We start from the raw sequence: 20,970 nt of genomic DNA, 5'->3' as shown, positions 1-20,970 counted from the left end.
GCCATATGCTGCTTTGAACAATCAGTGTATTCAAAAGTACCAAGGCAGATATGGTACTTTCATTTCTTATAGGTGATGAAAAGCTTTATTTGTAAAATAAATATTGGCGTAAAAGACATTCTGAAAATGTAAAGCACAAAAATGCCATTTACCTTGTAGGGTTCTCCAAAGAGGTTAAAACCTGAAGCAAAGAGATCTTCATCTTGCTGGACTTCCTGGTTTCTTCTCTCCCATTCTTTCCGCTTAAGTGCACTCCGGTCTTGCTCATAGTGACTGAGGAAGACAAAAAAAGACAACACATTATTTTCTCTGTAAATTTAATTACATGTTCATGACTATCAGTAAGAGCACGAAAACATCAGAATCAATGCAACTCCTGCAGGTAATCCCGAAAGGAGGAGCCACTGAATAATTTTCCCAAATGTAAATTCGGAATCACAATACTATGTGAGGCTGAGCAGTAGGACAGTCAGTACACTCCTCAAGTGACTCCAGCATCAGATTCTACACACAAACAAAAAGGGATCTAGCGCCTAAGTGTAGCAATGGCAAGTGGCATTTATCTGTACGTCAGCTTATTTTCTGCACCTGCCAGACCTGGATGAGAAGCTGAGACCTCATTCACTACTCCCCTGAATAGCACTGAAGTACTTTGGTCTCTTAGCTTTGGAGACTAACTCTTGCTCCTCTGAGAGAAAAGAATATAAGTAAAACCCTGAAGGAAAGTGAAAAATTGGAAAGGAAAAGATGCATGCTTCAACTTGTATGGACAGCCTCTCACGTGACACGGATTAAGGGACATTTCTGTATTTTCAATCCATATTTGATTTGTTATGAGGCTTTTGGCTCTGCTTTGTGTCAGTTAATTAGCTACCAAATTCCAGATGACAATTTGAAAGCAGATTCAGTATATGCACTGATGTTACCTGTTGTAAGTAATACTTCCCCAATAGGTTCTGGACACGCATGCACACACACATGCACAGTCTCTGTGCACAAACACATATATAGAAACATAAATATTATATATGTAACAAAGAAAAGCCCTTTCTCCTATCTGTGGTGAGAATGAAATACATCTCCATAGAGCTCCACTGCACTTGGAAGATAACCAAATATCTACAACTTTTACCTTTTTAGCTCAGCGTGATGTTGTATTGAAAGCTTCACACCGAGAGATATAATGAGGAATGAACTGCACAGTGATGAGGCTTTAACAGTGTATAAAGTCACTGATTTCTGAGTGAAACCACAATTACTAATTTGAAGCACCAGCTAATTAAAACCACAGCTATGTATTTAGCCTCTTGTTATACCTACTGCAGTTTATAATTATGAGGACCTCTTTATCTACTCAATTAAAGTTCTTATGATTCAGGCAGGTTGTGTTTGAACCTGTGAGCCCTGCAGAGAGCATAGGAAAGCATATGTCTGTTCCCTGATGAATCCACATACACTTACACTCATATGCTTGTTTTTGTACAGCGAAGGAAAGAAAAAGACTAATCCTACAATGAGATCTCTAAATAAAAAAATATGAAATAATAATTGGTTTAAGCAATTCAAGATCACTCAGGCTTGGATTGAACCAGGCTTGAGCATGGCTTGTAAACTGAATGCAAAGCCACCTACATTGTCTGAGCTGAACGATTTCCATCCACATTTTCCTTTTACAAGTTAGAAGGCTGAAAAGATGGCACATGATAGCTATTTATTTATTTATTTAACACCTCCTGATGTGGTGACATCACTCCAAATCATTGTTACAATCATTCTTGATATTTTTGCAGAAACTATATTACTATTTGCTGTTTTCCTGAGGGAGACGGTACAGAAATTGTAAGCAACAATCACTTTGCTATACTATATCTGTCCATATTGCTGACACAATACTGCAAACCACAAGCAATCTGTTCACTGAAAGGTGAATGGAGGCATGAGTCTCTCTTCCTTTCATGTCCTAAATTGAGATTAAAATCCACAGGTATAGCAATGAGCAAGCATAATTGTATCCCAAACTGATCCGGGAAGATGACCATAGCATTGTTCACACCTACCCCCACAACTCTTGTGGAATCATGGGCTAGTTTAGCCCAGGAATAATCAACTCAAGAGCAGTAGGAACACACTGTCTTCACCCATCTCATAGATCTTTCCAGGGATTTATTTGGCAGTCAGACTCATAAATTGTGTGACTCTATACAGTAAGACTAGATCATTATGAAGCTACAAGCCTGGTCTCAATGCCAGCAGAGTGAATGTAGTGGATTTTATATCCTGAGTTAAGTAATCTTTGCTTATGGGAGCAGTACTATCCCAGACGCTGCCAGCATTCACTTCAGAAAGAATTGTTCATGAAACTTAAAGCTGCATTTTACAGCTTCCCAACAGTGGCAGCCGTGGCCTGGAGCTTCAGGGTGAAATCCTGGGCCCTTTCAAACCAAATTGAATCCAGCCACCAAACACACAGATCATAGAATCATAGATTAGAGTATAGAACAGATCTCACCTTTCATGTGAGTTCCAGCACTTTGTTAACTAAAACCTAGCTCTGGCCTCAAGCATACAAAATATTTAGAGAACCAAGTAAGTCAATATGCCATATCCCAGCTGAGAAAAAACAGCAAAGACACTAGGACTATTTAGGTATGTTTTGTGACACATTACAAAGCCAAAAAATCAAAAATGGTGAAAGTTGTAGCAATTCAAAATGGCACAATCACTTTAAAAGATATTAACTTAAGCTAAGACAAGGTTTTCCAACACAACAGGGAAGCATTTATCTTTTAGTGCATATGCAAGATATCTAATTCATGCATTCAAAAGGTGAACACAAAGACACGTCTCATGCCCTGGATCCTAATGATCTTTACAGGCTACTAAACTGTGACCACCCATTTTACAACACAAGCAAAGCCTTAGGTGAATTTCTCCCTCTGCATCAATTCAAATCTCTCTCAGCTATTCTCTTGTGAGAACAAAATACCTCGTTCCCAAAAATCCCTAAAAATATTAAAGGTTCATTTTGAACTTTCCACTCACAGAGTTACATCACAGCCTTAAGCATACAAGATATCTATTGAAAAGGAAGTGGTTGCTCATCCTGCCACGTCAATTACTTGGCTTATGTCTCTGCAAATGTACTTTTGCTATGGAAATGCTTGACAGAGCACTGAGTGTGGCTACAGAAAGTCAAACATTATAAGATCATACATAGATTAGGATAACAACTTCTTTGGGTTCCTTGTAATCCAAAGAGGGATGCTGATTAGATCTAAAGGCTGCTGTGCACTGAGAACCTAATGGGATGCTCTCCAGAAACTCTTAATGCAGTCACGATGCAATCTCTGGGACTTATGTTTAATATTTAGCTTAACTAATGTTCTGTGAAACACAGATATGTGATTAGTAGCGAAGGTGTCAGTGAAACCTATAGTCAGATACCATGAGGAACATCAGAGTTCAGCCTGTATCATTAGTATGAGAAATACTTCACAACTCCTCTAAAGCCAGAATAGGAAATCATTAATACAGACTTTTGTAAGCATTTTCTAAAGAGAGATTTAGAAGAAAACAGCTGCAATCCACAATACTCACTTTATCTGAGAGGGCCAGCTCCCCAGACACAGCTATTACATGACAACGTAGTTTAAATACGTGAGTTTTATTGTTTTGTTACTACTTATTAGATTAATAACTGAATTTGAATGGGGAAGTCTGTACGTAAATCTGAGAAGATTAGGAATGGTAAACAGTAAGAATCCTACAAGAGCACATGAGACCATTGATCTACAAATTATCAGTGTGCTGGGTATGGCAGAAAGAATAATAACCATAATTGTATTATTGTTTTGTCATGTTTAACATTGAGGCAGGCTGCAAATGCATTTTGAATAACAGTATTTGATATTTAATCCTTTAAATTCAGACCACCATACATCCATTTGTCATTTTTCTCAGCTACAGACACCCTAAGGGACAGGAGTGAGCTGATGCACTGTGACAGGCCAGGTGCTCAGGCTGTATGAATCTGCAGAGTGTCAGAGAGGCCCATGGAACTGCACCCTTCACACCTGCTGCAACCCAGGATGGCTGCGGGAAGATCTGGATCAAGCAGACAACAGAGAAAGGGAGAAGATGGATGAGGCAGGAGGAGGTTATATCAAGGTAAAAGATGACAAGCACGCATGTAGGTTTTGGATTGGAAGCTAAAAATGCAGATCTGGTGACAGGAGATGGAAGTCAGATGTGCTGTCCACAAATAGAAGAACTGGAAGAAGAATAAAATTTGTGGCACTGGAAAGGACAGTGTAATCATTGGTGGTGAAAGTGGGAGTATGTGGGGTAAAAGATCTGGAGGAAAAATGAAAAACCCTTTTAGGACAGACTGTAACAGAACAAGAAGTTAGAGGTAAGAGTTAAAGGAAAGCTCTAGACCAACTGCTAAAGGCTGACACCTATTATTTGAGGTTCATTTTCAAAGATGTGTTAACTGAAGCCATAGAAGTAGTCTCCCAAAGCACAGAAGACCAGACAAGTCAGAAAGGAGCCTGAAAGACAGGAAAAAGAAAGAATAGAAGAAATCAGATTAGACAAGTTTGTAGGAATGGTCACTGTGATAGGAAGAAAATAGCAAAAAATGATCAAACACCTAATGTTGTAGAAGAATCATGAATGGGAACAGAGCACCACTCTGTTGATTCAGTCAAAACAACAAAAGCCCAACAGAGAAAAGAATTCATAAAAAAAACTAGAGCAGAGAGGCTTTATGGTAGTGACAGATGACATCCATGAGGATAAACAAACAACATTCAAGAAACATAGCATTCATTCACAAGTTAGGGAAGATGTAGTTGTTGTTCTCAATAATATGTCTGAATTCTCAAAAATGCACACAATGATCAAGTCAAACATCCCTTCTTGTAATAGTTCCACCCCCCTTAAAATATCACATAGGCCTAAAAGATGAAAGAAGTTCTCCAACTGAAATGTTTGTCATTTGTGGAAACAAGAGATAAACACAAGTTTCTAAACTAAGACACAGTGGATATTAGATGATACACACTTCAGAACTGAAAGTCCTTTCCCAAGGTTATTTTTCCATAGCTCTGACTTTGGCTTGTTGCTCTGCCACAAGCACTCAGGAAGCTGAAGTAAACTCAGCAACTGGGCTTCCTCAAAAACTAACTCATCTGTCTGCATAAGGTGTTAAACATCCCAAATCATGGACATATTTGACTTACATGAGAAATTCAACTCAGGTTAATGTGAATATTCCCACACTTGAAATATACACTTACTTTTCCGCACCAGGGCAATTCTTTTTCAACATGACTAAAGATGTAAGGAAAAAGCATTTCACCTGATAAACTAGGTAGAAGACTACTTCCAGCAAATGCATTACAATGGGATTTCATCTCTACATAACTCCAGGTTTATTTCACCAGAACTCCACTGATTTAATGTAAAAGCAGAGTACCACAACACTGTACGTGGGAAGGTACATGTGTTCTTCCTTGGTATATTCAGATTCTCCCAGTATACGCTCTGGTATTTCAATACATGTATTCTAAATGAAAAGAAAACCAAACAAAACAAACCCCAAAACGACTTCAGGCCTTAAATTTTATTGCAGGTCCTGCAATGTGTTCAGTAAATAAGAGGAATTTCAAAATCTAATCTTTAAGCAGAAATTCAGCCAACTTAACATATCTTGCCTGCTCATCACTTTATTTCACTTAATGATAACCATCATAAGCAGTACTGCACTTAAAATAGTAAAATTCCTCTTCCTGTGTTTATCACCACTGAACTTGCCTTTGTCCTGATAATTTTACCTACTTGATAGAAACCAGTCAAGACATGATAGAATAGCTCTATGACATGTTGATACCTTTTATACATTTACTTTAATGACTATTGTGTTCTTCATAGTATGAACAGTTACTGAAAGTATCTAGCACAGAATCAATCTCTCACTGCACTTCAAGATAAATGATTTATTTTAAAATACAGAATATTCTGTCTTTGATGTTCTGCAAAGAAACACTTGAGATGGTCACTGGTTATCTATCCACGAGCCAAATCTCTTAACAATTTGCATTAAAAACAATGCCATTCCTGTAGCACATTTGATAGAGGATACAGAAGATTAAAGCCTCTGAACAAAATAACACTCAAGAGACCCCTGGGCAATTTATGGAAATTTAAGCTAGGAGGCTAAGGGTTTGGCTTATATTTGTCATAGTCTTCATTCTTTTTAGCTATTTTCCCCTCCTCTAAGTACCTAGAAAATGTTATTTTCACTCAATTTTCTCCTCTTTTTTTGGTATTATGCAGCCCCAAACCTTTCCTTAACATGAATTTGGAAGGAACTATTCTGGGGAAGTGGATGACAGAGATAAGCTCCTGAATAGTAAGCATATAAAGAATAGATGAGGTTTCAAAGGGGAGCATTTATTGTTTCCTGTATCATAGCACATTGTCTTTCAATATGATTAGTTATCAGTCTGAGTTATCAAAAACTGGGATGAAATAAAGCGCTTACGCAGTTATGCTTCATTGATGTCAGCTAGGGGAGCATGAAAATCTCCATGAAGTTGGGTAATTGATGTGTAAATCAGAGCTCAATCACTCTGTAATAGAAATGGTCCCACTGAAAGTATGGTTGTTGAACAGTCATTGCAGAGGGGTGGGAAAGAGAGAAACACAGTCAAGATAAGATTTATTTATTAAAAATTATAATAACTGGCAATTTACACAATTTTCTCTTCAAGAGAGAAGGGCTGTCAGATATATTTAAATGCAAGCTGCAGACCACTATATTTGGATATCCTTATTCGGCAATAATTAACTGTTTCTGTTTTATTAAAATGCTTGGGGACACTGTTATGGATATTTAAAAAGCAAATTAAATGAACATGTTCATCCTTTGAAAGGCAACACGTGTAAATGACATCAGCAATTGTAATTTCGTTAACAATGTGTGTTCAAGGTATGTTTTGGAGTCCTATTACAGTCTTCTTGTCACTTCACATTTGCAGTATGAGAAACAAAAGCAAAACTGAAGGATAAGGGGGAGAGGAAAAAACTAAAGAGAAAAATTGTTATAACCACAGCTCCAAAAGGACAGTAAAAGACAAACAGTCAGTAGAACATCAGCCACAAAATCGCTTTCCAACTTCTAAGAGCAAATATCTGATACGTAAATAAAAAAGCCAGTTAAGATAACATTATTTTTATTCTCCTTTTTTTTAACAAATGAATACACATTAAGACATTGCCATTAACTTCACAGAAACACCTGCAATCCAGTACTCTAGTTGACTAACACTAAGCTGTAACAAGTTTACATAAAGGTGAAATTTATGAGCATTTTTGGCATCAAATGAATTAGGACGCAGGAGCTAGTTTATCAGATGGGCAACGTGCTGTGACTTAAGGGGACTCTGATTACTACAAGAAGATTGAACAGGGAAGGAGACTTCACCTAAATTCCACATTTCATTACCTGTACGAGTGTAACAGGATATGACAGTTTCTTCTCTCTCTATTTTGTTTTTTAATTCTGTTATTCTCTCCTGGGATTTGAAGTTTCTCAAAATTCACTGAGAGCAATTAATCCATTAAGTCTTTGACAAAATATATGTCACAATCAAAAAAGACTTCACAGCTTATCCCCTAACAACTTCCTAGCTACCATCATACTCCACATGCCCATCAGCACTCTATGTATCAGTGTATTACAGAGGAATATAGTTGCCTTTAGTTGCATGCAGTGTTCATACACATCAACAGCAAACGTGGTGTAGTGCTGCTACAAAGCGTACGTTGGTACACGTATTACTCCCCCAAGGCATAACACTAATCTGATGCAATTCAGATCAACTGACAGTGCTTGTTACAATCTATTTTTCCTTCACCTGAATATCTCAAATTATGAAGAATTTGCTGAAAACGTCCAAGTTTCTTTTTGTATCTGTACAACTGTCGAAGATTTAGTACCTGGAAACACAAAATCTTTAATGTAGTACCACTTAATGGGTACCGATCACATTCCTACATCTCAGCTAAACAAGACATTTTGGAACTATTTTTGTCTTTACCTTTTTTCATGTTCAAATTTTTTTTTGTTCACATTGCTTCTCAAAACTTTCGTGGACACCTGTAGGATGTTTCCTTAAAATGGAGTGCATGCATTTGTATTTTCTTGAAATATTGTCAGTGATATGCAACAGAGAGCTAACAGAAATAAATCTAGCTTTTTACAAATGTTACTAAATAATCCTGATTAATGCAACCTTTGGAAGACAAATGAATCAGCAGACTTAACTGGTTGAGTATTTTATCACAGAAGTGCTTCTGTGCTACTCCTACAGCTCTAATAAATGCATTCATTTACTAACAGGCACCTCTACTCCCTTGAGCATTTTCACACGCTGTGCAGCTCTTTAACCACATGTTCTTAAAATTAACGTGTGCTGAAGAACACCACCACAGGAAAATAAAGAATTCAGTAGGACAACTATTTCATTCATCATTTTTAGATTGAAGAAGCAGTGCACACATACAGAGGGCCCAATGCAGACCAAAACAGTACTGTAAGCCGAATATAATTTAATTGTTAATTGTTAATTTAATTGTTGAGACACTGTTTGGCTAGTGAAATTATCTTTTAAATAAATTATTCTTCTCTCAGTTGACAGCCTGTATAACTGCCTCTATTTGTTGTATTAATATCTACAAGAAAGGCAAGAGATGATCACCTAATATGCAAGGTGCTTTCATTTCAAACTAAACTTGCGTGTCCTTTCAGTGCTGTTGTCAAATACATTGTCCATCTTGGGCACTACTAAATTGCAGGAGATGCAGGGATTTTGTAGCTTCATGAGACTTAATGGGCATCAACTTGGAAAGAACTGAGAAGGTTTCAAACTCCAAATTTTAAGCCGCCTTCTCCTAGACCTTCAAAAGCCTCACAGCAACAGAGCTCTTACACACCACTTAGAAAAGAACCATAATATTTTGTACTCATTTTTCTTAAGTAGATTCAGAGTCAACAGGTCAATGGATTATCATCATCATTGGCTTCTAGTGAGAAAGATAATCTATAACAAATACCACTCACATCTTCGGCAAACATATAATGTTCGTTCCTCACTGATAAATAGAGTATAAAGTATGACAAAATAATTTAACCAAAGCAGCACAAAGTTCATCACCATTGCTGAGGTTTAACATCCTCTCTAAGGGCATAGTTCAACTTCAACTGATGCTACTGGCAATTTTCCCGGTGAATTCAATGAGGGTTGGATGGGACCTAGACATTTAATAGTGATAATAAGCCAGGTCTTAGAGCCAGCTCTAAGCAGCAGCAACTTGTTGGTATAAACTAGCTTTTCTGTTATATTCTTCATGCTAAAAGAAATTGCTTATCCTGTGCCAAGAGTTTAAATAATCTTAAGTAGAAACTAGCACATGCCAGAGGTACAAAGCTTCTATGCTCATTATTTACAAGAAATACTGACTGCATAGATTTCCTAGTTAACAAATGCAAACTAAATGAAATTTAGGAATTAAAATAAATAAACAGAGACACCAAATAAACTTCCCAAACTACCCCACAGGCCATTATCACTTTGAGCTAAAGCAGTTTTCTTTTTTTGGTTGTTTTTAGTGATGTTATAGAGTGTACCCATGACATCTCAGACAACTTACTGGGGGATAATCAAATTTGCCTCTATCCCACTGGAAGTACTGACACACACGTCAGTCAGCAGATCACAGAACTTGTCACTAAGAAAAACTAAAGCAAATGTACCATGCTTCCTAAAAAAAACCCAACAAGTGTTAAATATAAACTGAACATGGGGATGCTGTGCTATTAGGGACTTGGCATGTAGGTATTACTGACACAAGTCAGAAACGTGCGCTGCGATTTGAAAGCTAAAAAAGAGCCCTTAAAAAAAGTAAAATCATTTCAGTTCTTTACACAGAAAAAAAAAATAATACAATCTTATTTAGACTGGGCAAAATTAGAGCCTCATGTCTGAAATTATTTGAATTTTTTTAAGGTGGGTGTAATGCAAATGATTATCCCAGTACTTCAATTTCCAGAGTCAAACAGAAACAATATCTGTTTCACCAATTATGTTTTAAATGGTTATGTTTTAAATGTTTAAATTTGAAATCTCACATGTATAACCGACTTCATGAATGACAGGAATATCACAGTGAAGAAAGCACAGCCGTTTAAGAGCAAATTCCCAGAAGAATGTAAGCTCTGGTTAACACATCCTACTTCTGACAATGTCCAAGAGCAAATGCCCAGTCAAGCTCCAAGGAACAGAGCAAAGTGCTCCCCAAAATACTGACATTGCCCTGAGAAATCTTTGGCACATGAAGCTATGTGTTGAGTACAAAGGACTTAGTATCCTTGTATTTAACATCTCTAGAAGACTCTTCTCCAAAGAATGCCCTCCAGCAGAATATTCTGTGGCAAGAAGTTTCACAACTCATCTAAAAATTATTGACTTGTCTCAAACTAGGTTTATCCTTCACATAGGTCTGAAAACCTGATTGATTTAACAAGACTTTCTGTATTTTGTTAACTACATGAGACAAGAATTCACATACAATTTTTTGGACACCTACACTTAATATATTCAAACAGACAAGCAGCTCCTGTGCTCTTCAGTCTAGGGAATCTCAGGTGCACGTCCCATGGCACTAACCATACCATGCATTTTCAGGACCAGACATATGAATTACTGCATCTTGAATAATAGTTACACTCCACAAACCCTTTATATTTTTGTCCCTTCTGCTGTCATTCAGCAACTGAATATCACTTATTTTCATAACATGAATCCAATGTGTTCTTTAATAAAAGTGCATCCTATTTAAATTTCCTACCATCAACCATTTGTCTAATTGACATATTATAGTATTATAGTATTAATATGCAAATATTAAAATGCAATGTATGTTGAGTCATATTTGTTGGAGGCTGGCCAACTCCAGCACATTTCAGTACTTAACAATAAAATAGTCTAGTGTAAATATATGTAAACTAGCTTCCATCTCACTTTACTTCTCACTTAACATTAGAAGAAAGTGAAAGCAGTTTTGTTTAAATATTAAACATTACATTTTTTTCTTTTGATTAAAATATTAAGAAAGCTAAATTAAAATGTGCTTGCAACCTCCTTCCTCTGAAGTCTTACAGGTCACTGTTACCACTAACATTTTGTCCCTCTAGCTGGCTTCTTTGGGAGATCTCAAAGTTCTTTATGAATCAGAGCAAGTCATGCCCGATTACACCTCTGGGAAGGAGGAGCTACTGTCAAAACAACTGAGGGAATGAAAGTTTAAGTGAGCTGATGGTGGTCATTCAAGAAGTAAGAGATGGCTGTGGGGAGAAAACCGAGCAGTCCTGACTCTCAGACATTGAACTTCACTGTAAGACTAGCTGTAACTTGCAACCATTCATCCACCACTAGACTCTGAGATGACAACCATCAGGCTGAAATTTAAGCCTATCTAACAATACCGTAGAGCAAGAAGAAATTATCTTTATGTGCATTTCCAGAACATTGGGTCATACACCGTGAGACAAGTTTTCTCCTGCTGAATGTCACTGGGAGAGGTCAGCAAGGATGTTCTTATTACATTTGCTGGAAGGATGGAGTGTATCAAATGATTTAATTTGGTGTAGTGCCCCACTTACTTTGACAAACTGATACTGTACAGGGCATAATGTCATTAGGCGATTAAAGTACAAGAGCACTCAGCTTCCCACCTCTTTTCATACCAAGGGCCTGCAAGTGCTACTGCAGCAGGCTCAAAACTGGGAAAAGTTGTGGCTCTGGAGGCGAGGCCGAGTAACAACAACAACAAAGAACCCAACACAACTTCTTTGTTTTACCAGAACTCCCAGTCTGGAAATAACCAAAAATAAGCTTCATAGAGCCAGTCTTCCCTTCAGCTTCTTCAAGTGCTTTCAGCACTGGCAACAGCCCAAAACCGCATGTGACCTTCAGGTGTCATGCCCTCAGTCCTCTGACCCCAACAGCAAAAGGACTCTGAGTTAAGCTGTATTGACAGTGGAGAGACATGATACAATCATGAAAGTATGATGTACTTCTACTTTTCAGCTGATATTCCTTTCAAAATAACTAACACTGAGCTCTCCTCATTATGCCAAATGCATTAAAAACCTCAGTACCCACAGAAGGAAATATGTGTTTTGTCACACACACACTTTAATGTGACAGAAATACAAATTTATGTTTTCTTTCATACAAATACCTAATGGGGTTTGAATAAAATAAAATCTGCACATTGCCATGTGGAAATTAATTTTAAAGAACTGTTTATCAATTTAATTCCACTGATAGTAACAGACAGATTTATGAGGCAATTAACTAAATATTTGTTTTTTCACATTTCAATTCATTACAGTAAATTAACAATTTTCCACTTGAAAGTCTTGCTACACTGAAAGCCTAAAAAAAAAAAAAGTGTATATTACTGTTGGTCTAGGAAGGATTTTCTGAGTTTTACAATGTGGATTATTGTCTTCACATAAACTTAACACACTGTATGTAATTCAACACCCCCCTCCCCAATTTCTGTATTACCCCAGAACCTATCACTCATGAAATGCCAGTTTCAAGCAATCAGACATATATCAAGAATAATTTTAGCCCTAAAGTCAATGTAACATCTGTCTAACCAAGCAGTCCTACAGAGTGGATTTTATGGCCACATAACACCCATCTATGATTAAGACATGTCTAAGAAACAAAACCCAGGGTCTTGACAGACACAGGCTGGCCCCAACAATCCCAACTTGGTCTCCTGAGTTACATATGCCCACATCAGACAACATGCTCTAAGAGTTGTCAGAAGAGGCAAAATGAACCAAGCCTGACATTAATCACCAAGTAAAAACGTCTCAGTAGAAGGGTCAACTTGTACTCTAAGGTAGCTTCTCTCTCTGTGGCCAGCACAGCCCAGACCCTCAGAAATGAGAGATCCCAATGTAGTTTCCCCCAAACACTGTCAGCCAATACTGCAGGATTGGTTGGCCATGGCCAAACGTGGCTTTTCAGCACTGCCTCTACAGCAATTCACATATCATTAGCTATAATACTGCATGTGTATAGCCACATTTCACTTCACTTGTTTTAATGATTTAAACATTTTAATTAATGATTTCAGCTTCAAGGAGGTCATCTGGCTGCAGCCATGTGGATCTCTTCACCATTGCGGGCCAAGTATTAAACACATTAAGCAGCAGCCAGAAGACAAAACTACAGCTTTATGCCCTTTCTACGGGTGTTGTACCAAATTAATATCAAGAGGAACACACTCTATAAATAATAAAAGCATCTGCTCATATGACTCCATGGGTTCTTTTCTCCTCTGCCTGGGTGTTTCACTACCTGACCAGAAATAGCCTTGGTCCCTCCATGCCTCAGTTTGCCCTTATGAAGAGCAGGTCTATCAATGCTTACTGACCTCATGGGATTCTGTCAGGTCAGCTCCTCAAGGATGAACCCTCCTGAGGAAACTGTTGCAACTACATTTTGCACTTCTACACAGATTCTGGCTAAGTATTTCTTTGAATAAAATACAGTTTGACCACTCTTTAAAAACTGTGTGGATTAAAGCATAATCACATCAGGGCATTAGTCTAAGTAGGATTTTGTAACCACATCTGAGCTACAGATTCAACATTTTACAGGCCTCTGTTCTCATAACGCTGACAAAAATCACCAGGCAAAGGGAGAAGGTGGGACTGCCTGCCTCACTGAATGATGAGAGCCTGTGATAAACTGCTCATTTTTTTCCATCATTAATATTTACAAATTTGGCAACTACAGGGAACAAAGGTTCTCCTGACATCTATTAATTCATAACAATGTCCAAATACTAGTTAAGCAGTTAATTGCCATTAGCAACATGCATTCCAAATTGAGAAACTGAGGCACTGAGAGATTAAAGGACTTGCTTATGAACCAGTGGCTGCCCTGAGAGTGGAAGCACTTCCTATAGCCCATGGCTTAGTCTTGTTACCTACAACTTGATTAATCTCCCTTTTTAGTGGTAAGGAGCTACTATCACAGCATCTCCATCTGCACTACCAAAAAATGTACCCACCATGTACCACTGTTTTAAGGGCTAAAACCTAAACTGAATGTTACCATTAATACCCTATTAAACAGTGTTTCTTTCTAGCTCCGTTATCACCACAGCCACCACCAGCAAAGTAAGACTGTCATTCACTCCAGAGGCCAATAGTTATCAAATTAATGAAATAAATTTTAAAGCACTCCAGCTGTCTAGTAGAAAGGCATTAATTCTTGACAAATGCTCCATACATTGTTATTTATCAAGTTCTTAAGCATTGTGTAGCATTGTGTAGTATGTCATCCTATCCATCCAATGGTCTACAACAGATTAAGCAAGCACAATATTTAAGCATTGGGAAAATGTAGACAGCAGATATATCATGTTATTTATCTTTTTTAATTAAAAAAAAAAATCCAAACAAGAAAACAAAACAAAATAGGACTCCCCAGCAACAAACAGTAAAATAAAAAAGTTAAAACAGAAAAAAAATCAATAAATCAGTGACCTCCTTACAGGGCATTTTCTGGAGACTAATGATGGGCTGGGATAGATGGCCCTCACGTGTACTTTAGGTTATCAACTCCTCCCATCCCATCATTAATTCCCCAGGAAATGCCTTTTGCTTCAGTAGCTTTTGCTTAAATAGATCACCAGTGAGAGAAAACCACTAGAAATGAACTACTGTAGAGCCTCGGAGTTGCATCTGTCATAATTTGCACATAAAGACTTTACAGGTGACTTCCAAAGGCCTTTTTAATTGTATTTCCAACTCCTTTTTTTTCCCCTTCATTGGATAATAAAGGCAGCCAGTGAGCAAAATTTGTGATGCTCTCTATGAGCTTGCAGAGAATGTTTGGAAAGGTTCTTTAAGATGCTTTCCACAAGCTCTCATACATTAAAAAGTGCAGGATACAGAGCTTTAATTAAGAGCTCTTTTTAACTGTGAATTTCCGATACATGAAACAGCATTAGGGCTCTGTTTTATCTTGAGGGAAAGGGAAAGACAGGAAAGAAGGAGAAAACAAGCTTTCAAGTTGTACTTGAAAAACAAATAGCAAAAAAACAGCCGCAAAAAGGCATATAACCAACTCCTTATGTTGGTTGCAAGACACATTTAATATCAGGATGCTGTGGAGAAGCCCTCCATCACTCAAGTTCCATTATCTTTATAAAATACAGCAGAATGCCTTTGCTGAGAAGTTTATTATCATAAATAATTAAAACCAAACTATCCTTATGGCACGAAATAAATTAACAAAGTACATTATAGGATGCATTTGTTCTGGATTTTATGGCTGTTTGCTGGCTCTCTAGATCAGAAAATTCTGGAATATCCAATCATTCTCCTGATCATTAGTTTGAATTGGGAAAAATCTTACTGCAGATAGCTCAAACAACTTGTTCTGTCAAAAACAGGACAAACGCATTTCACTAGTTGCATATGTCACATTTTTGTGATAAATCAATGTGCAATATGCGAAATGTTAAAAGAAAATCAAAGCATATGATTGATTTACAAGGAAAAGAAAAGAAAAAGGAAAGAAAAAATTTAGCTCTGAAATTAAAAAGACTGTTTGATTTCTGATTACAAAAACATGCTAAGGTACCTATGAAATGATTAAATCTCTGCAATACTCATGCTAACAGTACATTGTTCTTATAAGCTTGAAAGTGTTGGGCACACTCGTGTTCTTTGAAGTTTTGCTTTGTTCCTTTGACTTATTTTATGCAGGTCAAAGATCACCATCACTGCACATATCTGTCAGTGAAGGATAATAATGCTACAACTCAGTTTGGAAGCAGGCTAGGCTGGCATGTTAAACTAGCAACAGATACATCAATCTCACTATTCTTGAAGACCATGCAGTTCAGCACCGGGAGGTTTGAACTCAGAACTAATGATAGTTACCAGTTTCTGCATCTTAATGCACCGGGTTAGGTCTCTTCTTTTGAGCAGCCTGTCCCCTATGGACAAGCAAAACATGCCAGGAAAGCAAATTATCCTGCTAATCCAGCAAACACTGACAGAACCCTACTGGAGAGCAGCAGGATTGTAGGGAAGCCTGCAGAGGCCTGAATGCTTTTTGCTTTGTGGCAGGAAAAAGGAAAAAAAAAAAGTAGGAAAACAGAACAGTCATCAGCAGTTGGATAATCATCATAATTTGTGAGAATTGGAAATACTATTATTATTTGTGCAGTAGCATAGAATGTGAAATATGGAAGCACAACTGTTGTCAGATAAGTAACTGATAAGCACCAAGCAACAGGCAGCTCAGAATATAATCCCTCACTCATCAACCAAAAGTAAATTTTCTTATATGTTACTTGGTGAGGATAAACTAGGGGTCACATAGTTTTTGTTTTTACCTAAGAAACCAGTACCCAGTACGTACTTAATACATGTACCTGCCAGACCTTTGCATACAGCAAATCGAATTAAACAAACCCAAGGGGATATGGTGCCTGATGGAATTCCAATTTGTTTTACACTTAAAAATAAATGGAATCAATGCATGCCTGTAACAAAAAGCAGATATATTCTTGTCTCAAAATGAAACTCATCTGCCATACCAAACAAGAATTTTATACACTGAGATGATGGCATTTCTTAGTGCCAAAAGCAAGGGGATGAGAGGTGGGTTTTGTTTTCATACCTTCATGTGTCGATACAAAGCTCTAGTGTCAAGCACCAGAGGGGACATCTTTGCTGAGGAATTGTTTGTTAAATCAAGTCAGATTTCAGAGGAGATATATTTATGTGTAGATGCATTTACACTGCACCACTTTCTTACATATCACCAGCTTATAGTTCCTATCTTCTGGGCTACCAAAGGGGAAATCTAAAAGAAACACATAATATAAAAATTGAACATGTAAATGCTTGGGAAATCCAGGAGACAAGTACTTATCTTTTGTATTGAAACTGTTGCAGCATTTTGAAGCAAGGAGAGAAGTGCCTCACAGATGAAGCAATGAGTTTAATGGGCTACAATGTTCTCATACGACACGGAAATTGAAATTGCAAAAACAGCAAGAAAATACTTGTTTCTAGTTCCATTGGGTCATCATCTCCTCCAGGTGCCTGAAGTCAAGTACCACATTCCAGCATGCAGTTTCTATTCTTTCTATCCCAAGAACAGCTCAACAGTCTTGGGGATGAGCTTCTTTGTGCATCAGAACCAAATCCCTTTACAATGAAGTGGAGGCTCTTTGCTGACCTCAGTGAATACTAAATCAGGTCCTAAGGCATTCAAATTTTGGCTTTACTTTGCAAACAGACAGACAGTATTTATCAAAGTCCCATCAAAATACATAATGTAACACACAAGCATAAATAATTTTCAAACACACACGTGCATACATATAGCATCTTCTTCACATAGATATCTCCACTGCAGCATTAACAAAGGGAGGCGGTGGGAATTCTTCACCCTCAAAGCACCCATGTTCTGCTATTCTCTTGGGAAACTCTACTCAGAGAAATACTCTAGAGAGTCAAATACAGCTGTGTTACAATAAAAAAAAGATCATGTATGGTTTCATATTTATAATCAAAACAAAACTTTGCACTTAAAATGCAGAACTGGTTAGAGAGAAAAATATTACTATATGTAGGAATTGTTTTTGCAGGGGAAACTCTGAGCAGAGTCATTTGTAATTGCAGCAGCTCAAAATTGTTACTGTACTGGAGCTGTACAAACTACAAAAAAGGTAAATTTGGGAAATAACATGAAAATTATTAAAGCCAGTTTGATGCCCAGTAATATAGTTGACCTCAGAATCAAACAAGCTGCTGTTCTGTTAGGGCACAAGATAAAATACCCTACAGGAGTTAAAATTCCAATCCTAGCTCAGGAGTTTCTCTTAATATCAAAGTAGCTTCTTAGGAAAGCAAATGAAGTACATTACCTCTGGTAATGGTAAGCATTTACTCCTTGAAAAGCCTTGAGAGAGCTCTCTCACAGGGTAGCCTATGTTTTATTAAATCCTTTCGCATACTTTTATTTTCAGGTCATATAATCTGAAGGACAAAGGATTCGCTTAAACTTTTCAAAGCATTCTGATTTTATCAAGGATTAGTTGTTCTGATTCTTTAATAATTCAAGCTGCATTCTAACAATGTACTATGTTTAAATGTGAGCAGCATTAAACTAGAACATATTTACAACATATTTCTATTGAATGTCAAATGCTTAGCACAAACAAACCACCGGCAATGCAATCAATATGAAGATCTCACCAAGATCGTCAATTATTCACATTTGTTGTTTATGCTAAATAGAATCTCAACATGATAAAAACTTGTTTAATTGTATGGTAGGAGGATATAATCACATTTGCCTATAGGTAGTTATTTTGCTATTTTGAAAATGAGAGATGAAGACATAGACATTCCCTCCCAACTCATTCTTTTACAGTTATATCACATAACAAACCATGTGTGCTTTGTGCCCTAAACTTGGCCAGATCCATATCAACAGGTGAGCTAAGCTATGCATGCAGATGCCTTGTTTTGCAGAAGATCAGCAGTCCATTACATATAAAGTAACACAAACACAGCTATATTTTAATATAATTCTTAAAAGAATTTAAATCATGCCACTATGAAGGTGTCTATATTGGGAATGTCTTACAGTCATTTTGATGCTTATTTTGTCATTACACAAAGCAAATACCAAAACTTTACCCCACACGTTGTGTAGGATCAGAAGTCATGAGATCTGGTCCACACAGGGACATTTTAAGAAATATATAGGATGGAGGGACCAAGAAGGAAAAACAACAACAGGTTTAGTTTGAATTTCTGCTAATGGTTGAAAACATAGGGCTTTTTAGAAAAGCAATGCTTGACTTAGAGATATGAATTTCTCTCCATTTGCTAGATGAAATACACAGCTTTGTGTACTTCTCAGTCTTCCCAATAAGAATGAACAGTTCCTGATACTGAACTGCTCAATCAAACAAAAGTGGGCCTCTTCTGCTTAGCTGGTTTATTCCCTACCTCCTCTAACACTTGGAAAGGATTCAGACAAGAGCTACAAGAGCGATTAGAGCGCCTGGAAAAACTTGCCTTACAAGGAGAGACTGCAGCTCAGTCTATTTAGTTCACAAAAGAGAAGGTTAAGAGGCAACCTGATCACAGACTATGAATACTTACACAGGAAAGAGATTGCTCAGAGCAGATGGGTATTTAATCTAGCAGAAAAAGGTGTAACAAGACCCAGTGCTTGGAAGCTGAAGCTGGTCAAATTCAAACCAGTTTATGCAGCATCAATTTTCCACAATAACAAAATAATAACTTTTAACAACTTAACAAGGAAAATCAGGGGATTCACCACCATTTCCAGCCTTTAAACAGGCATTGGAAGTCTTTCTTAAAGATACACTACAGCACAGGTGGTTTGGCATAGGCCCTGGTAGAAAAGATGAAACAATGCCTTCTCCAGCCAAGTAGCAGAGCTCTCCTCTGCCTTTGTCTTCGTGGCCCAGCGGGTGGGCTGCTCACTCCATGCTCTGTGGGTGTGCTTCTGGGGCCTGAGCTGCCCAGAAAGTTGGACTTTTTCATAAACAGTCTCATCTTACCCCACAGCACTCACCACAGGAACACAATTAAACTGCACAACCAGAACTTTCCAGAACACAGTCACAAAGGTGCACAGAAAAAGTGTTGAAGTTCTAAACCACAATACAGAAAGAGATATGCAAAGGGTCTTAGGTGAAAAACATAAAACTCTGCCTAACAGACACAAAAGATACAAAGCAATGCACCTGAATCCATCATTGTTACACTGGTCCACAAAACAGGAGTCAATAATATACATTTTGAATGACCAAAATATATTTGGCCATTCCACTATCTTTCCCCAGACAGCGTGTTCTGCCAAAGCAGCAGTTGCCCAACTGCAACTGGGCTACAGTGCCAGTACATGAAGCCTTGCAGAAAAGCTTTGAACTGACATATTTCAGCCAGCAACGCAACAGTTAAACGTTACTGAGCTGCTAGGAAAAATACCAAACTAGTTTATATCTTACTTTATTTCCTTTCCATTCAAACTGTGTTATGTTGCATACCATTTCATCACTTCACAATGCCACAAACTACCTTTTAATGCAAAACAAAGCTTTTCGATGTAAAGCCTCATATTGTAATCCAGAAGAACTTTTCTTATCTATTTCGACAGCAAATCTTTAGTGGCAACCACATGTTATTGTGTTTTAGGGATTGAGACTTTTGTATGAACATGCTGATTGTCTCCTTGAGACATATATAATCAGCATTTTGTGCCAAGAAACACTTAAGCCATCAGAGACTTATACCATTCTGAAATGTTGTTGGAATTGAAAATGTATATTTTGGCTTATTTCCTTAAGCCTGCAACAGCAGGAATTTCTTAGGGTTTTTTTATTGTTATTATTTTACTTTTAACTTCATTCTCTTCTCAAACTCTCAGGGACTGAACAAAAAGTCAAAACACATGTTCTGAAAGAAAGTGGGAATACCAATAAAATAATTCATTCTGATACACCAGTGCTACCTAATACAGATCCCTCCTGGAACCACGGACACCTGCCTCAGTGACACCTGTGGCCACTTCTGCCTCTGTCCATAGCTGAAGAGCTCTGCCTGTATACTCTCTACTCAGTAGCAGGCAGCTGTTGAAGTAGAAAGGAATGCACTCTTTTAGATAAGTGAGTGAGTGACTATGAATCTTATACACCAGAAACAGAGCAAACATAAAACCAAACAAGTGTCTATTTGTATAATTCAGCAGTTCCCGAATGTCAGTTTACTGCTCAGAGGAGTTGCAGGAGTAACATCTTCAGTATTCA

At 37.5% G+C, this 20,970-nt stretch overlaps 1 protein-coding gene across 4 annotated transcripts in view; it reads right to left on the bottom strand.

Moving 5' to 3' along the window:
• The window catches only part of AFF2 (ALF transcription elongation factor 2), a 335,336-nt gene that overhangs the window by 247,449 nt on the left and 66,917 nt on the right, over positions 1-20,970 (bottom strand). For all 4 annotated transcript variants that reach the window (XM_062006330.1, XM_062006333.1, XM_062006332.1 and 1 more), the window contains exon 2: positions 153-273. In XM_062006330.1, coding sequence (XP_061862314.1) covers positions 153-273 — 121 coding nt within the window. The remainder of the gene's footprint in view (positions 1-152; positions 274-20,970) is intronic.

This window comes from Colius striatus, chromosome 13 (genome assembly GCF_028858725.1).
Source record: "Colius striatus isolate bColStr4 chromosome 13, bColStr4.1.hap1, whole genome shotgun sequence".
NCBI classification, from domain to species: Eukaryota; Metazoa; Chordata; class Aves; order Coliiformes; family Coliidae; genus Colius; species Colius striatus.
The sequence above is the reverse complement of the archived record's forward strand: the minus strand, read 5'-3'. Positions and strand labels throughout refer to the sequence as shown.